The 18,865-nt window shown below is 51.2% G+C and overlaps 1 protein-coding gene across 1 annotated transcript in view; it reads left to right on the top strand.

The window, feature by feature from the left end:
* Window positions 1-18,865, top strand: part of NID1 (nidogen 1) — a 57,982-nt gene that overhangs the window by 20,349 nt on the left and 18,768 nt on the right. The window contains exons 6-12 of the mRNA XM_039850302.1: window positions 3,347-3,598; window positions 5,672-5,872; window positions 7,860-8,105; window positions 9,881-10,024; window positions 13,699-13,824; window positions 16,684-16,833; window positions 17,847-17,969. Coding sequence (XP_039706236.1) covers window positions 3,347-3,598; window positions 5,672-5,872; window positions 7,860-8,105; window positions 9,881-10,024; window positions 13,699-13,824; window positions 16,684-16,833; window positions 17,847-17,969 — 1,242 coding nt within the window. The remainder of the gene's footprint in view (window positions 1-3,346; window positions 3,599-5,671; window positions 5,873-7,859; window positions 8,106-9,880; window positions 10,025-13,698; window positions 13,825-16,683; window positions 16,834-17,846; window positions 17,970-18,865) is intronic.

Raw genomic sequence — 18,865 nt, 5'->3', positions numbered from 1 at the left:
TGTCACTATGTCACCGTGTCTCCCTGTCACCGTGTCTCCCTGTCGCCGTGTCAGTGCCCACCCGCGGGGTAGGAGGGGTGGAGCGGGGTCGTTCTGGGGCTCGTTCTGAAGCGTCGCCTTCACCCAGCTCTCCCGAGGCAGCGATGACATTTCATCTCATCCCCACTCTTCCCTGTACTTCGGACGGGCGTTCCTGGGGGTCTCTCTTTCCTGTGCCATTTCCCCGCCTCGGAATGACTGCCGCCGGGAGCCCATCTCCACAACTGCCCGCAGCGGGACAAAGGCCGAAGGGGCGCTTATGCGGCCCCGACCAGGACGCGTCAGTGCCCCTCATTTTCCTCAGTTTCTCTCAAACTGCTTAGTCGGCGTTGCTCACAAACCTCAGTCCCGACGGTCGTTAAGCCCCAGCAGGACCTCGGAGGGCTGGCGTAGACCGAAGCGTGTGCTGCGTGACACGCTTGGTGTTCCACCCCCCGCCCCCTTGGGCCCTCCTTTCCTCGTGCCCTGAAGTCACAGCACGGTGATGGCGGAGCATACGGGGTGCACACAGCTAATTCTAGAGCACTGGATCCATTGTGGGGCTGATTCCAAAATGGATTCGGCTGCAGGCGACGTCACTTCTGAGCTCTGCTCCCAGAAGGACCGAGCAGTCTCTGTGCTCTCAGTGGTCAGGAGAATCTTCTCTTCCCAAGACCCAGGGGTCTGGATCCAGCTGGCTCAGAGTAGCCCTCAGGGAGCCTGGGGCCAGAGACTTGAGTTAAAACAAAAGCAACAAAAACCCTGCCATTCTGAACAGGTGTCCCTTCGTCACTGGTCATTTTCCTTGTGTTTAGGGAGGAACCTCAATTGCTTCGCAAAGTTTGACTAAATAAAACTCATTTGGAAGAAAGTTTTCTGGTTCCAGATCCCACCGCCATAGTTATCGTTAAATCAGTTCTTTTAATTTGCTTAAAAATTTTTTTTTAATTAAAAAAAAATTTCCTTCTGGGTCACAGTTAGATAAAGTGAGTTTTGTTAAATACTAATCTTGGCAATGAAAGAAAATTTTGTACACGTACCATGTTCATTTTGGAGGGATGTTTTTAAAGTCTATAACTGTTTTGTTTTCTTCCACATCCCCAGGGGTGGGATGCTTATGCTTCTTGGTTTTAGGCTTTTGTACTTTCCCCACCCTGCGAGAAGCTTCCAAAATCCACAGCGAGAGCTTGTTTTCAGAGCGTGGCCTCATCAAGCCCCCGCCCCCCAGCCCCCCAGCCCCGTGCTGCCCCGTAGAGCTGGAGACGCAGAGTGGTGTGTCTGGCAGCAAGCTCAGATGTGACAAACCGTCTGCCCCCACATTGTGACATTATATACACCCCTCGTAAAAGTTTCGTGGTCTAAATATTTGTTGGATTCTTGTTATTTTGAAACATTTTTCTAGCTCAAAGTCTGGTCGAAAAATTTGTTTGGTTTCCCTCACTTGGCTTTCCTGCTTCTTTCTGTAATTCTTTGGGGATGCATTTTTTGGATATTAGTCTTCTAATGTCACAGCATTCCCCAGCATCGTGACACAATTTATGGGCAGAAGTACTCAGTATGTCGAGTGGCCTTGCTTGCCGGCAACCCCGTTAGCGGCGGGGGCATACCGAACACGGCAAAGGTCTTCAGAACGCAGGTGACAGTGCCCAGGTACAAGCCCGCCTGTCTAAGGTTATTCGACAACGTTGCTGAGAACTCGGTGCTCAGCGAACCCAGCCACGGCCGAGTGAGCGAGCTGGGTGAGAAAGCCCTACATCTGGTAACTTCTAATCTAGGAAGAAATCAAGACCTGTACAATCGATAACTGATCACATTTAATCTACATCAGACCTGAACAGTCCAAGGTGACTTATTTAGCTTTCCAACTTTTTTAAAGGTAAAATTAACGCCCTTGTTTAAAGTAGACAATTTGGTGGGTTTTCGTACATTCACTAAGTTGTGCAACTGTCACCTCCATCTCCCTAGCACGTGTTCATCACTCCAGAAAGAAACCCCGTATCCAAGAGCAGTCACTCAGTTCCCCCAAGTCCCCCAGCCCCTGGCAGCGACCCATCTGCTTTCTGTCCGTGTGGGTTTTCCTGTTCTGGACATTTCACAGAAATGGAATCACACAATATCTGACCTTTCTCGATTGGCTTCTTTCACTCGCTGTAATGTTTTCAAGGTTCATCCATGTGTTGGCATCTATTCGCGCCTCAGTCCTTCTTCCTAAATAACATCCCATTGCATGGATGGACCACACTTTGTGGCTCCATTCAGCAGTCGATGGACATTTGGGCAGTTCCTATGTGGGCTACCACGAGTATGCTGCCGAGAACATTCGTGGACAAGGTTTTGCGTTTTCTGTTCCTTTGGGTAACACACCCAGGACTTGGAATTGCTAAAATTCCACAGTGGAAGCTTATTCTTTAAGTGACAGAGGTCACGTGGTAAACTTCCGTTTTCTTATTCGACTACAAGAACAACTTTTTAAAGATCTTTTCCTGATTAAACAATCATAAACATATGCAAGCTATAAACATTCAAATTTGTACATAGGATAGAAAAGAAGGTTCGCCTATCGCCCCGAGTTAGCCGCTGCAAGCAGTTTTGTGTACATCTCTTTAGATATTTTCCCTTAGGTAGATGCTTTTATTAGTAATATAAATTTTCAAACAAAAACGATATCCTACGTATACTATTCGGTAATTTATGAAGAGAGCTCTTAAATTTGCCATAGGAGGTCTCCCATCTTTCCCGATCACCGCACGTGCCCTAGTCCACAGAGGGTCCTGGGTCGGAGGGCGTATTGGGGTGGCCGCGACTCTGCCCGCCATGCCCACGTGCGCTGGCTCGGGCTGCATGAAGTTCCCAGACTCAGACTGGCACTCCAAACCCGGGCCATGCGACCAGATTCCAGCCAGAGATGCTTGCTCAGTGTCACGGGTCAGGCAGCCAGAGGCTCTGGGCTTTTCGCACCCTCCAGTTCAGCCTGTGGCCCCAGCGCAATTACTAATTCATTCTCCAACATTGTCAAAAGTGATCAGTTTTATGGTCACTTAGTTTTAACAACCCATGACCCTATTCTTCTGAAATTACTGTTTTTGCCCCTGAAGTTCCTCCATCACACACGGGTCCCCCTGCAGCCCCTCCCCCGTCCGTGACCAGCCAGCATGGGAGGCAGACAGGCGGGACCTGGCACTTCTCGGGCTCACAGGCAGGCGTGGGGACTGTCCTGTTGGAAGAATGACCTCACCCTAGCACTGTCTTCCCTCTTTGCTCTCTGGGCACGTGTCCTATCAGACATTTCGTTTTGTGAAAAGTTGGCCTCTCTCTGTTTCTCATTCAGGCTCGCCGCAGCGAGTTAATGGCAAAGTGAAAGGAAGGATCTTTGTGGGGAACAGCCCGGTCCCCGTTGTGTTTGAGAACACTGACCTGCACTCCTACGTGGTAATGAACCACGGGCGCTCCTACACGGCCATCAGCACTGTCCCCGAGACCGTCGGGTACTCCCTGCTCCCTCTGGCCCCTGTTGGAGGCATCATTGGATGGATGTTTGCAGTGGAGCAAGATGGATTCAAGAACGGTTTCAGCATCACAGGTACTTACACCGGACGTTAGAGCCAGCAGGCACGCGGGGGGCCCGGGGGTGAACGAGAAGGAGCCCCGTGTCTGCCAACAGCTTACTGCTAAGCATTTTGTGGCTCCGGAAATAGGAAGTTGGGGGAAATTTTTCAATATTTTTTTCACTAATATATATTAACTGAGACTGTGTGGAATTGCATTTGGATCAGGGAGTGATGTGGTGCTGGGGATTTAGAAGTCTCCAGCAGAGGAAGTGATGTCATCTCATATATTCTTGCCACCCAAAGTGTCAGGCTCACCGGTCCCTCGTCGTCCTGGTCCTGCCTGCACGTTCCAAACCAGTCTGAAACTGGTATGTGACACTTCTGCAGTATCTGCTGGCAGAAGGGAACCTGTCGTTTCTAGCTGTTGAATTTAGATGGTAAATTAAGCCTGATAAACATAGTCCTCATGACCCAAGAAACGCAAGTTTCCTTGGAGCTTCTCAGGCACTGTGCCCTGTCAGGGGAATTTGGAATTTCACGGACATGCGGGCAGATGGTTGGGAGGACATTCTCTGAGTGTAGTGACGGCCTCTCCCATGCTCTGCCCGCCTGTGCGTGCTGGAGGTCCTCTCCTGGGGACAGTCCTTCATCGGCCACTTCCAGGACCTGGAGCCTGTTGTCTGCGGTACAAGTTCACAGCCACTGCCCCCGCAGACCTAGACCTGCCCTCTCCCCACCGCCAGCTTCGCTGGAGCCTCAGCCCGGCTCGACTGTGGAAACACTGCTCAAAGTGTGGCCATTTTCAGAAAGGGGACCTTTGTATTTGAAAAGGGGTGAACCTGCCCATCAGACGTCAGATTTACGGCCTGCTGTGTCTTCTCCCTGTCCTTGAGGCGTATGTATATCCTGAGTACCATCACCACGGTCACGCCCTCTCCTCTGGAGACGCAGTGGGCTTTGCGGTCAGGCCCACAGACCCTGCTCCTCCCTTGCATGGCTTCTCGTAGGGGGTGGCTTCGTATGTGCCTTAACTTGGTGATACCTTGTGACTTACACCAACTTCTGGGGGTGCTGACGGAGTCCTTACAAACTCCCTACAACAGCAGATCTTTGTTGCTGTGATGGTCCTTAGTCGCCGCAGGACCTGTTGTCAGCTGGCTGTCTGCCTGGAATCTGGGTACTAGAAGGCAAGAGCTGTCAACCCTTTCTGCAGAGGGCCAGATAGCAAATAGTTGATAGCAAATAGTTGAGACTCCTAAACTCTGCCATTGTAGAGAGAAGGCGACCATAGATGATATGCAAAGGAATGAGCATGACTGTGCTCTGATAAAACTTTAATGGCTTTGAAATTTAAATATCATGTAATTTTCACGTCATGAAATACTTTTGGAATTAAAAAACAAAACAAAACATTTTTTTAAAATGTGAAGGCCATTCTTAGTTCAAGGGTTGCCAGCTAGGTTTACCCCTGGGGCCACAGAATGCCAGCTCCTGCCCCAGTAGAATGCCCATGTGGAAGAGGGGGGAAGCTGGAGGAGGGGCAAGTGCCTTTCCTGCCTGTCTGGGGACGATGGCCTGCACAGACCCTTGGGAGCCCTGAGCCAGCAGCCTCGTGTGCGCTCCTGGGTGGCTCCTGGTACTGGTGATGGTTTGCCCTGAACAACTCCCTCAGCCCGATCAGGAGTTAGCCGACATCTTGGAGCACGTGACGTCTGTAGAGCACCATTTAAGCTACTTCATGTCATCTCAGTTCCACGAGACGGATCGTATCCCCGTTTTATCCTCAGGAGTTGGAGGTTCAGGGGGGTTGAGTTCACTCGACCGGTACCGAGCACAGTTGAGTGTCAGACTCTGGTCCCTTGCTTTTTCCAGCACAACCCCTGAGCCAACCTGTCTCAGACGCCGGCTTGTGGCTGGGAAGCAGCTTCTTGTGCACGACTCAGTTGGGCTGCGTGGATGTCCCAGCTCTGTCCTCAGTGTCACCAGCCCCATTTCTACCAAGCAAACCAAAGCACACTCCCCTTGGTGACCAGCACCGTGAGCCTAGGGTGGGTACGAGCGTGGCTTCCCTGAGGGCAAAGTGACAGACTGACCTTGCTTTCCAGGAGGCGAGTTCACCCGCCTGGCGGAGGTGACCTTTGTGGGGCACCCAGGCAAGCTGGTCATCAAGCAGCGGTTCAGCGGCATTGATGAGCACGGACACCTGACCATCGACACGGAGCTGGAGGGCCGCGTGCCACAGGTGCTGGCGGGCTCCACGGTGCACATCGAGCCCTACACGGAGCTGTACCACTACTCCCGCGACGGTGAGGGGACAGCCTGGCGCCCGCCGCGGGCTCCTGGCCACTGCGGCACCCGAGCTGGCGCAATCTCCCGGGCTTTGGAGAGGGACACGTGGGCGATACCTTATTAAAGTCACCTTTCCCTAATTGTAGACAGCACCCAGTCACTGTAGAGAATTTAATGCAAAAAGAAAATGAGCATAAGTTATAGTTGTCAAACCAGGATATAATTATTATTAAATATGTGCATTTCCGTTCAGCTTTTTCTCTTCTATATATGTATATATATTATCCGCATACATATACCAACATAGATATACTATCCCAATATAAATATCTCAACATAGTTTACAACTTCAAAATACAGTAATATAATTTTAATATGCTGTATATCTATATGAAGTTTTAACTTTATTTTAAATAATTTCAAATTTACAGAAAACTTGAAAATAGCACAATTTCCACATACCGTTTTCCCAGCTTCACCAGTTAACATTTCGCCAGATTTCCTTCATTATTCGCATGCGTGCACAAACACATACGCACAGTTTTTGAGAGTAAGGTATACACATTGCGACCCTTTATCCCTTAAATACTTCACGTGTTTTTTTAAGAAAAAGAACATTCTCTTACACGGTTTCAGTACAATGATCAAAACCAGGACATGTAACATTGATACAATACTATTATATAATCTACAGTCAGGTGTATAGTCTTTATTTAAATGAAATTGCAGTCATGCCACATTATTATAGCTTTACTTTTCCAGTTGATGTCAAATTATGAATATTTTATCGTTTTATTTAGTAGGCTTTGAAAACACTTTTTAATGAATCTGTATGAGCCTATTGTGTGGCTGTTAATTGAAGCCATTCTGTTTTCTAAAGCTTGGGTTATTACCAATTTTCCCTTCTCGTAATAAGTTGAAATGACCATTTTCATCATAAATCTTGACCAAAGTTCTGATCCTTTCTCGACTCAATTCTTAGAAATAGAAATGCTGACTTAAACAATGAGAACTTCTTCAGGGCTCTTATGAAGTTGCCACTTGGAGGGCTGTACCAGTTACCACGGCTCTGTGGCTGGATTGGCTCTCCTGGGGGGTGGGAGTGGGTGATGGGACCTGGCATGAGCATCAGGACCCCGGTCCATAGTCAGCGTTTCTGGCAGCCCACACGTAGGAGCTGGACCAGAGGCGGCTTACAAGAAACTTTTATTTGTCCTCTGGCTTTATTTTGAACTACAGCAGAGCACACAGATATAAAGACTCTTTTATACTTTTTTTTTAAAATAGGAAGTTGGGACTTTCGTGGCAGGGGTGAGAAGCAGCTCTCTTGAGTGGGAAAGACTGTCTATGAGGTTTGCTCACAGCACTTAGCAATTTGTCAGAAATTGAGTGCTGAAATGTCTTATTTTTAAATATCAGACAACTGCTTAATCTGGGGTTATACCTGACAACTGCTAATTATTGAATCCTAAGTGACATAGTTTATATAAAGCAGTTAGCACTGTGCTAGTCACATGGTTAATGTTCCCTAGGTGGTAGCTGACCTTAATAACAGTATTAGCTTGCTCAGTCCCAGAAACTTCACATAGTGTCTCATCCTCGCCCCAATCCACGCTGTAAAAGAAACTGAGGCTAGTAGTGTGTCCCACAGGCTGTGACAGTGTGAGGTGGGACTTCCCGTGTATCTCTTTCCACCAGACCTTAATCTCTGGGTTGGTTCTGGGTGGCTTAGGAGCTTGTAGAGAAGCACTTGATGAGAAAAAGCAACAAATATTACCAATGCAAATAATACCAATAACAGTATGAGAAGTCTAGGTGGCAGAATGAATCCCAACATAGGAATAAATGGTCTAATTCACCTGCCCCATCTGCTCTCCCTCTGGTCGTGCTGTGGGCGGGGGATGCTGCCAATGGTTTTAAAGCCCTCGGCGAAGGCCTCTTGCATCCTTACGCTCTCGTCTCTGTCCCCCTCCCTTGTCACCCTCCTACCCTCCCGCGCCCCAGTGATCACATCCTCCTCCACCCGGGAGTACACCGTGAGAGAGCCCGAGCGGGATGGCGCTGCCCCTTCGAACATCCACACCTACCAGTGGCGCCAGACCATCACCTTCCAGGAGTGTGTCCATGACGACTCCAGGGCGGCCCTGCCCCGCACCCAGCAGCTCTCGGTGGACAGCGTGTTTGTCCTGTACAACCAGGAGGAGAGGATCTTACGCTATGCTCTGAGCAACTCCGTCGGGCCCGTGCGGGGTAAGAGATGGCAGCTCAGACTGTGCACCACGTGTGCTCTGTGCTGTGTGACACTGTGTTTCGTCTTCTACTCTCAGTAAGAAGAAAATGATGCTAACAGATCTCCTAACAGAAAGGACACGTCTTGCCATCTGTTTCTGTGCAGCTAACCTGAGGCCTGCTTGTCATCTGGTGTGGGGAGGGATGCAGGACGCTCACCTGTGAGTGACCTCGTAGAGCAGGCCATCGGGGCTGCAGCGGGCTTGGGCAGGGCTTTTAAAACACTCCACTCTAAAGCACTCAACTCTAAAAGGAATGTGTGCTCAGTGCCTGAGGAAATCAAAATAGAATCTGATGGAAGTCAGGCTCGGAGCTGACGGCTGTGGGTCGGAGCTGAGGTCCGTGGGCGCTTCTGGCTGCCTGGAAGGAGCTGGCATTTTGTGGAGCTGCTGCGACATGTCAGTGTCAGACTGCACACTGTCCACGTCTCGGAGCCCCAGGGGTTCTGTATATTCTGAATCCGGGGGTTGAGCTCTTTCATTTTCTCAGTTACCTTGGGTCTTTCGTCACACCCAGGTCACTTCTCCAGCTGATCAGGCGTGTCCTTGTGCAGCTCCATGGAGCAGGAGGAGGGCAGCTGTCTCCCTCCTTGACAACTGTAGCTCTAGGCATCAGGGGTCGGCATATTTTTTTCTTCAGTGATTGGATAGTAAATACTTTAGGCGTTGCCAGCCATCCAGTGTCTATCGCAGACCTCACTTCTGCCATCGTGCACAAACGCAGCCACAGACTGTGCAAGCGAACGGTCGTAGCCGGTTTCCCGTGGATCTTGATTAATGAAAACAGGGGTGGGGCCCGTGGGATGTGCTTTGCCGATCCAGACCCGAGCGACACAGGCTGGTTTCCTGTCCAGTACTTTTGCCGTAGACATCTTTGTCGCAAACACTTTGGCAGCAAACATTTTCAGTCCATAACTAATTGGCTGTTAGAAAATGTTGGAATACGAGGTAAAACACAGGTTTCCCTGCTGTCCGAAAGCGTGACGTTCCAGTAGAGCCTTCCGTAAGCGGAAGTGGCCTGGCCTGCTTCCGGAAGTTCACGGAAGTGGCCTGGCTTGCTTCCGGAAGTTCGCGGAAGTGGCCCGGCCGGCTTCCGGAAGTTCACGTTACCTGCTCAACTTTGATGAACGACCTTGGTTAGTGAGGGAATGGCTTTTGAGTAAAAGCGAAAGCCTCTTGGGATTTTTTTCGGTTAACAGAAATGGGTGCTAATGTGGATCTTTCAGTGGCAGAGAAGATTAAATAGCGGTCGTCTTAAAACAGCATTTCGTCCAGATGACGTGACTTTTTACCCCAAGAGTTTGCTGGTTTCTTATTTTGAAACAACTACATGGAGGAGAAAGGGGAGGTGCCGAGGGGAACCCACGGTTCCCATAGAATGAGACGGGTGCTTAGTACAAGCGCAGAGATCAGTTATTTGCACAATGCTGCCATGAGTCTATGCATGTTTTAAATGTATTCAAACAGTTCATATTTTGCGATAAGGTCTTTTTACTTTTAATGATGTCCTTTTTAATGTCCTCTTTTATTTGTCGTGATTTAATCTCTTTTACAACTAAGTTGCCCTCTGGCCAGTTAGTGATGTGCTGGTGGCAAGCGTGCCTAGGGGGAGCCCCTGGCACTGCCCAGGACCTCCCCTGACCCCCACTGGGGCCCCGTCTTGCCTTTCTTTCCGGGAGGGGGAACCTGCAAGCGTTTCTGAGGACTCACCTGGTTTCCGTGCCTCTGCCTCCGCAGACGGCTCCCCTGACGCCCTGCAGAACCCTTGCTACATCGGGACTCATGGCTGTGACACCAACGCGGCCTGCCGGCCCGGCCCGGGGACACAGTTCACTTGCGAGTGCTCCATCGGCTTCCGCGGAGATGGACGCACCTGCTACGGTATGGCCCTCTGTTCTGCCTTGGGGTGGCGGGGCAGACCCTGTACACCAGGTGTCCGGGGATGGGGGGGAAGCGAGCTGTGATGGGTGTTGACGGGGTGCCAGGCCCACACTCGGTGTCCCCTCGCACTGTTAGGGGTACCGCCATAAAATGCACCGACTCTAAGGAGCAGTGCAGTTTGTAAAGCCACACTCCACTGTATGAACACCCCTATGAAGGGAAGCTGGTGTCCTGGTCTCAAAATAGCTGTGACGTCCCCAGGCACGTTTGTGTGAGCTGCTTCCCAAACACTATCTCATTTAATCTAGCAACTCTAACGAGATAGATTGTTTCATTTCTGTCTTTTTAAAATTATTTTTAATTGCGGTAAAATGCACATTACATAAAGTTTACCATTTTAACTGTTTTTAAGTGTACGTTTCCGTGGCCCTAAGTACACGCACTTTGTGCAGCCAGCACCATCGTCCAGAACCTTTTTGTTTGCAAAAACGAAGCTCTGTCCTCATTCCCCTCCCCACCCCGCTCCCGGCGCCCACCATTCTCCTCTCTGTGAATCTGACCCCTCTAGGGACCTCAAACATGTGGAATCATATAGCATCTCGCCTTTTGTGACTCCCTTGTTTCACTTAGCATAGTGTCCTCAGGGTTTGTCCACGTGGTAGCGTGGGGCAGAATTTCCTTCCTTTTTAAGGCTTAATAATATTCCTTTGTGTCCGGATACTACATATTTTAAGTACAGCCCTTGGGTTGCTTCGGTTCTTGGGCTGCTGTGAATGATGCTGCTGTGATGGTGGGTGTACCAACGTCTGCCCCAGTCCCTGCTTTCAACTCTTTTGGGTCCATACCCAGAAAGCGGAGTCGCTGTGGTCATTCCGTGTTGGATGTTTCGAGGAACCTCCTACTGATCTTCACAGCAGCCGGACCATTTTGCATTCCCACCAGCCATGCGTAAGGGCTGCGATTTCTCCACATCCTCGCCAACACTTACTTTCTGTTTTATAGCGGCCATCCTCCGGGGTGGGAGATCCATTTCTGTTTTTATAGGTGAGAAAACCGAGGCTCATTAGAGTGAGCCAGTGACAGAGCTGGAGCTCGTGTCTCTGACTCAAGCCCGCACGTTACGCTGCCTTCTCGTCACACTTGTCACCTAGAACTTAACTTCAAACACTTTCACATAGGCAGCTTAGTATTTACGTGTTTGTTACTAAATTGCGCTCCACCACCGAGGGGCAGTTAGTTGACCGCTGACGCAGTGGAGAGTGTACCCCAGAGGTGACTGGCACGGGATTGGCAGGTGCTTGGGTCACACTCCCTTCGCGTGCACCTAAGGGCTCGCTGATGAATGTGAGGAACGGACGCTTTAGAAGTTTTCCGGCCGGAATGAGGGGCGTCCACGTGCACGTTTGGCCAGGACCGACTGAGGCCGGCAGCCTGGGGCTTCGGGGCCGAGGCCTCGGGTCCGGAATCCCGTGCCCTCAGTGAAGGGTGGTTCAGCGTGCCGACTTAGGGCCGAGGTAGCAGAGCCGCCGTCGGCAAACTGCCGTGTTTGCTTCGGAGCGAAGCTTCGTGTAAGGTGCTCCCGGGAACGGTTGCACAGTGCTTTAGCCAGCTTGCTGATAGAATTATAATTTGAGACTCGTGGTAGAATTCAATCTGCGACTCATCTTCTTTGTAACACATGGCTAGCAGGTGAGGGGCATGGTTCCTACTGACCTCGGCTTATCAGAGGTCCCCCGGAGGAGCCCGCCGGTCTCGAACGGCTGGATTGGCGAGGCCAGGTGGAGGTGGCATGATGCTCTGAGTGTGTGAGCAGAGTTCCCCAGGGCCGTGGAGAAGGAGACGGACACCCCTCAGGAGCGGGGCCCCTCGTTTCTCAGCGTAAGCATATATCTCCCGAGTCTTTATGGAGCCCCGCTTCGACTTCCTAAGCCAACTGAATGTTAGTAAAGCACGCAGGCACCCCAACCTGCTGCCACCGAACCCCAGCCTCTGGCCGATCCCACTCTCGGTGCCTGAGCCGGTCGTCGTGGGAGCGTTTGCTTCACTTCTCAAGGCACGACCAGCCACGCGTGATGTAACCCGCTGCTGTCACAGAAAACACTCCGATGACCTCGCCCAGGAAGACAGGCGGTCATGTGTGGGCTTGCTTTTGTCCTGTGGTTGGTCCTTATTCTGGCGGATTAGCACTGTGGAATGCGGATATACTCCCAGTCAGGCCGTGTTTTGTTCGGGGTCACTAGAATGTGCCTCAAAGTGTTAATGCAGTGAGACAAGCCGTTGGTAGGGAATTGCGTTAAGCAGGTCACTTGCCGTGTTGTTTTGGCCTGGAGAGGGCCCTAGGGGAGGGTGAGGATGGGCCTTTGTGAGTGTGCGTGCACGGTGTTGATGTATGGTAGGTGACATTGGCAAAGCCGGCGGCGGTCAGGCGCTGCAGAGTGACCCTCCACGGGAATTTGGGGAGAACTTCCCGTTGAATCACGGAGATCCGGTGCCTCGCAGAACGGCTTCCATGCATTTCTCCGTTGGGCATTTGTAGAGAGAGTTGGGTGATCTCTCACTGAGTAATTTTGGGGATGCACAGGTGTTTAATCGGTCACGAGACTCTTCTCGAAGAGGCGGGCCTTTATGAAAAGGGCTACATTGGAGAAACTTAGAGTTGTTGAAAGTATGTGGAAAGCAGCCACTCTGAAAAAAGTCAAAAGGGAAGCGGTAATTACAAGAATAATCCAGGATTTTCCAATTGGGTTAGGGTATGACATATGAAAGGAAATCTCTTCCCAGAGAAGAGGCTGAACCGACGTTAAGTAGTAAGAACAATAATCTTCAAGCACATGTTGTGATGTCTTATGAGGCACAGTTATCACCAAGTCACAATTTCCACTAAAGAAAGGGTTAAAGTCTTGGCCTCATTTCGTGGGAGGGAAGATATAAATTAGACGTTAGGGAGAACGTCTGAGCTGCAAGGACCGAGGGATGTTCGTGGGGAATTGCTGGGCTCTTGCTGTAAGGAAAAGGTGGCGCCCTGCTTGGGTCGTCTGTGTAGGCGGAGGTCGTGCTGGGGGCCACCGTCCCACAGTCGCCAGGCCCGTTCTGCCAGTGCTTTTCCAGACAGAGGGCGTGAGGGACACGCAGCCTCCCTTCCCGTAAGCTTCCCAGGGGGCATGGAGCTTGGACGGCTCTCGTGGTTTTGCTCTGGCCTTGGACTGAAAATGTGCTCCGTGCTAGTCTGCTTTGGCAGGCGAGCCGGAGCCGTGGGGCCCTGCAGGCTGCACACGGCGTCCAGACAGACAGCTGTGCCGGGACGTCCTCTGGGCTGCGGAGAGAGACCGCGGGGCCGGGACGGCCTTTTCCTGTCGAGTTGTTGGAGCAGCAGCTGGTGGCCGGCACTGTGTGGTCCACGCTCGGTGGACCCCCGCCCCAGCCCGGCCCGGGGAGGTGTGGAAGCGGCCGCCTCGGGAGGGGCTTCGTTCTGTCACCATCCAGCCGTGCCTGGAGCCCCCTCTCGTCCGAAAGCTTGTGTCTGAAACATTTCACAGAAACACTCGTCCCAGCGTATTTTCCAAAATGCCATTTGGTTCGGGTTTTGGTCTGGGTTTAGGTCTTTTTATTGTATTATACCTAGTGATGTATGAAGAGGTTTAAAACAAGTCTTCTTTTTCAAACACTCGCTGTAGATATCGACGAATGCTCAGAACAGCCCTCGGCGTGTGGGAGCCACGCCGTCTGCAATAACCTGCCAGGGACCTTCCGCTGCGAGTGTGTGCAGGGCTACCGGTTTTCAGAGGCGGGGACGTGTGTGGGTAAGTTAGGCCCGCGGGGTGCTCAGGATCTTCATCCACGTGCCGTATGTTAGCGCCGGCGTCAAAGGCCTTGCTCGTAAGCATCCTGACCCAGGCGGAAGGTGCCGGGTTCTGGAGTTGGGCAGCCGCGGTCTATGAGGCTGAATCCAGCTTCGCCCCTCCCCCCCAGCTCCCTGGGGTGTCATGTGCCCCAGGAATGAGCGCTGTTACCGTCTGCACTGGTGACTCCGTCACCTGGCCTGCCGCAAGCTGCGTGTTACATTCCCTTCTTACAAAATTCCTTTTAATTCTTTCCGTTGTTCCTATAACAGCTATTCAAACAATTAGAGTCATTTCTCCTTAAATTAGTGGACTCGGGATTCACGTGGAAGGATCGTCGCCTCATAGGCACTTGTGTCATTACGTGCCTTGGATTGAATTCTTTCCGATTTACATCTAAAATTCCATTTTGGGTCATTCTACCTATGGATTTTAATTTTACAGGCCACAAGTAGTAACATAACTTAGGCTTATTGAAGTAGGTGAGTCGAGGGTGTTAATTAGGCTAATTATGATTTAGGTTGATGACGATTTTGGCGATGATGATGGTGGGCCAGCCACAAAGAGCCAGATTGTTTGAATTTTTCCACTTTTCCCCACTGCTGCACTTTGACCTGTTGGTTGCAAGAATTTTCAGTTCAAAGATTCTTAGAGATTTTCAGTCTGGAGGGCAGTGTGCTGAATGCGCCATCTGAACCTAACGTTTCTTCCCAATTTAAAACAGATTTCTCTTTTGCTGCCTGAGCGACGCATCTCTTTGCCCTTCCTTGCTTTTTAGTAAACCCTAGTGCTTTGTTTGCTCCATCTGGAAGCTTGGACGAGGCCACCGAGGTCACAGGGTGAGGCAGAGTCCTGGGGGCGGGAGGGAACAGGCAGTTCTCATATTTTGAGAATGACCCAAACAGCTGTGAATTGAGAGAGGCCAGTTTTCTTTGCACAGAGTTGAGATTTCAGCTCTGCGAAAGTTACTCCTTTTATTTTTTTAAAATAGAGAGCAACAATTTCTATGTTTGGGGCCTGATTTCCTTTTCTGCTCTTTGAGATTAAGCAGATTCAGAAGTTTATTTTTCCTGGCAGCACCATTTACATTACATTTGGGCTCAGACTTGGGTAGTGATCTTTTACCGTTTGGGTGGCAAAGCACACAGTCCTGGGGTTCTGGATCCAGCCATTCCTGACATCCACCCTCACTGGAGGTACAGATGTCTACTCGTAGGCATTTGGTTTTGAGGAAGACAATTAACCTCTCTGGGTCTCCGTTCCTCACCTATGAAATGGGGCGACCAGGCTAGATCACAGGTTTACTGTGTCCCAGGAGACCTTGGAGCTGCCGAGGAGGCTTTAAGGAAGCCGTGGGCTCTTGTCCTCCAGACTTCTGTTTTTCTATATAACAGATTCTGAGTAAGATTTTTGTTGAGACCCCATTGCTCAGAAACAGGTGTGAAAAGTGCCCGAAGACCCTAAAGTTCCACCAGGACCGGGTACCGTGAGGCTTCCCGCCCCTTCCCCGCCTGTAGACCCTGCGTGTTCCATCCGCTGGGCGCTTCGTCCCTTTCGGTCACTCCTCCCTGGGTCAAACCGAGCCTGCCTAAACACACCCCAACACGTAGCCCAGGCTCCCCACTGGCTAACTTGGTGGTCGGCTTCTCCGCTCCTGGAGATCTTTATTAGGACCGACCGTATCCTGGAGGGGAGGTTGGGGGTGGGGGGAGGCCGCTCTGGACCACCCTGGTCAGCCTCTCATTTGGCACAGTCCTTTGAGGGGTGCCCCTTCTTCACCTGCCCCCAACAGTGCTTAGCTCGCTCGTCCTTGAAGCACCGGAGGCCCGATTAACTAGATTAGTCTTGGAAGGATCCAAGGGTGTCCTCTTGCCTCTGGGGTCATCCAGGCATCGAGGCCTCCTCAGAGGGAAGGAAAGTTTCTGTTGTGACCTTGCGAGGGACAGGGCTTTAAAACCAAAAGCTAAATGGTGCCCGGGAAGCCCCGGAGTACCTCAACCAGCCATTGGAAGTCACTCCCGGAGCTCAGCCCTTGACCCTCATCCTGAGGCAAGAGCACAGGTGGTGTTGTCGGCTCACCTCCATGTCACTCCCCCCTTCCTGAGCCTTCATTTCACAAGTTCTGTCACCAGGACCCATAGAAAACAGTAGTCCCATCTGCCGGGCCGCCCTGTGCTCGGCGTGCCGGAAGTCATTCCCATTCCACAGAGGAAGAACTGAGACTCCGAGACTTGTGGGACTTGCCTAGAGCCATGTGGTGGACACATGTGCCTGGCAGAGACCCAGGACTGTCCGCCCCAGAGGCCCATAGCCTTTCCACCGTACCTGCTCACTGCACCCAAAGGGCATTTCTCCGTCACTGGTGAGGAATGGGTGACCTCGGCTTCTGCATTTGTAGTGACTGTTCCATCTGCTCAGTGGGTCGGGGTTAAAGGTACCACGCGGAAGTCTCAGATCCTTAGCTCCCGACGCTCCGCCGGCAGAGCTGCCCCAGGAGGCGTGTGCGCCCGCGACGTTCCTCCTCCAGGGCAAGTCGGGCGTGGGGCCTGGTGGGGACAGTGGCTGAGACAGAACCTGGCGTGAAACAGGTTGGAAGCCAGGCCGAGTGACTGTCCATGGTGTCCAGGTGGGAAGAAACAGGAGGAGAGATGGGGACACCAGCCCAGTGGGGAGCAGGGGGTGAAGCCGAGGAGGTGCCCGGAGGTCTGGGGTGTCAGCGCCGTCCCAGGAGCGGACTAAACTGCTGGCGTGGAGGGAGCTTGGAGGGCGCTGGAGCTGCTCAGGGGACTCTTCAAACGTGTGTCCACCTTGTGTTTGAAGCGATCGTGGACCAGCGCCCCATCGACCACTGCACGACAGGCCTGCACGACTGCGACATTCCCCAGCGGGCCCGGTGTGTCTACACGGGGGGCTCCTCCTACACCTGCTCCTGTTTGCCAGGCTTCTCTGGGGACGGCCGGGCCTGCCAAGGTGCGTGTGGCTCCGATTATTCTCTGTGTAACCTGAAAAAACTCCCTAGGTGGTACTTACGCTAATTACTGATTCACTCCGAGTTTCGAAGTTATTCTCTCAACTCTGTAGGTAAATTTTGTCTGCATTTTGTCTCTGCCTAGTAGTTTGAAGTGTGCGTTTTCTTTTGGAGGCTGTTCTCATGGGGAAGACACTTGGCTTCCTCTGACTGTTTTGTTCCATGTAACTTTCTCATTCAGGCAACAATTAGACACCCTGAGATGGTCTTTCACGAAAAGTCAAATCATCCTTGCCTTCGTAAAGCTTAAAGTCCAGCCATCTATTTAATAAGATACGTATAGTTGTTCACCTGGCCGGCTCTAACCATCCGCGTGATGGTTTTCAATAAAGTGAAATCCCTTTATTGAACCAATGAGCACAGAGTCAGAGAATAAATGACTCCGTAGAATTCTTTCAGACCTTTCAGAGGTGAGTCCATTTTGGCTGCCAGGGTGTTCTAGAGATAATATTAAGTAGACAGTTGTAAACACAATACCCTGGTCCCTTGGTTTGCAAAATTACCAAACGTCATACCATAGAGTATTTCTGAAGAGCCCCAAATTGTCTAAGGTAGATTATAATTTCTGAGAGGCTGTTTTTTATTACTGAATATGTGAATTTTCTCTGGTCTCTGAGGTTTTCCTGTCGAGCAGTTAGTCTGACTGCAAACTCTCAGACATTTTTGAAGCTCTCATTTATGACGAAGGATCATTTTATAGTGTAAAAGAATCCTCCCTTTTTATCTTTGCAAGCTCGATTTTTCACGAAAATGTTATTATCAAATGAAACACATTAGTAAATGCCCAAGATAGAAATTGGGAAGTTAGTGTTTTGATAATTAATGTTGAATGAATTCTAAATCATTGTGCCCGGGTCAGAAATAGGGCCTTATAGAGTTGAGCAAGTGGCTTAAAATAGTGTGTGAACCATGAATTCCAGAAGGAATCTCACTGTCCCTGGGTGCTGTTTTGCAGATGTGGACGAATGCCAGCCAAGCCGATGTCACTCTGATGCCTTCTGCTACAACACTCCGGGCTCCTTCACGTGCCAGTGCAAACCTGGTTACCAGGGCGATGGCTTTCGCTGCGTGCCTGGAGGTAAGCTGTGGGTGGGCCAGTGCCAGCTCTGGGAGCACTGACGACATGGCCCTGGGAGGGAAGGTGAGGTGGGGAGGGGCGAAGCTCCATGGAGAGTCCCGAGGGTCGTCGAGGTCGGAGGTCAGAGCACAGCTGACGTACAGCCATGCAGCCCGTGCACTACACAACTCCGGGGCGTGCCACACGGACCACAGCTGTGCTGGCAGCCTGGAGTCTGGTCATCCCGGTCACTTGAGCAAGCAGTGCAGGGTGACAACGTGTCTGTTTTAGCCAGGGCTCTCCAGAAAGGCAGAACTGACAAGGCGGGCAGAGGTGGTGTGTGTGTGCACGTGTGCGCATGCACGTGTGTGCGTGTGTAGTATATATTGTGTATATATATAATATTGTAAGAAATTGGCTCACGCGATCATAGAGGCTGGAAAGTCGCCAGCTCTGCGGTCCGCAAGCCGGAGGCCCGGGAGAGCTGACGGTGCAGTTGCATCCTGAACTCCGGCAGGCTCAAGAGCCAGGAAAAGCCAGTGTTTTCATTTGAGTCTGAAGCAGTTTGGGGGTCATCAGGCAGGAAGGGTTTTCTCTTACTCGGGGAAGGGTCAAACTTTTGCTCTATTCTGGCTTCCCACTCATCTGATTGGATGAGGCCCACCCCCTTCAGGGAGGGCAGCCTGGTGTACTCAATCTATGGCGTTAAAGATTAAATTCATTCAAAACACCCCAAAAGATGTTCGACCAGATATCTGGGCACCCGCTTGCCCAGTCAAGTGGACACATCGAATTAACCATCGCTGATTCCTAGGAGTCATGGGGAATAAAGCTAGACCGGGGCTGGGGGCCGGGGGGAAGGGCCACCAGTTTGGAAGATGCGGGCTGCGGCCTCCACAGAGCTGTCCATATTACCT

The sequence above is a fragment of the Pteropus medius genome, unplaced genomic scaffold, assembly GCF_902729225.1.
Source record: "Pteropus medius unplaced genomic scaffold, Ma_sr-lr_union100, whole genome shotgun sequence".
Taxonomy (NCBI): Eukaryota; Metazoa; Chordata; class Mammalia; order Chiroptera; family Pteropodidae; genus Pteropus; species Pteropus medius.
This window is presented reverse-complemented; position numbering and strand designations above follow the sequence as displayed.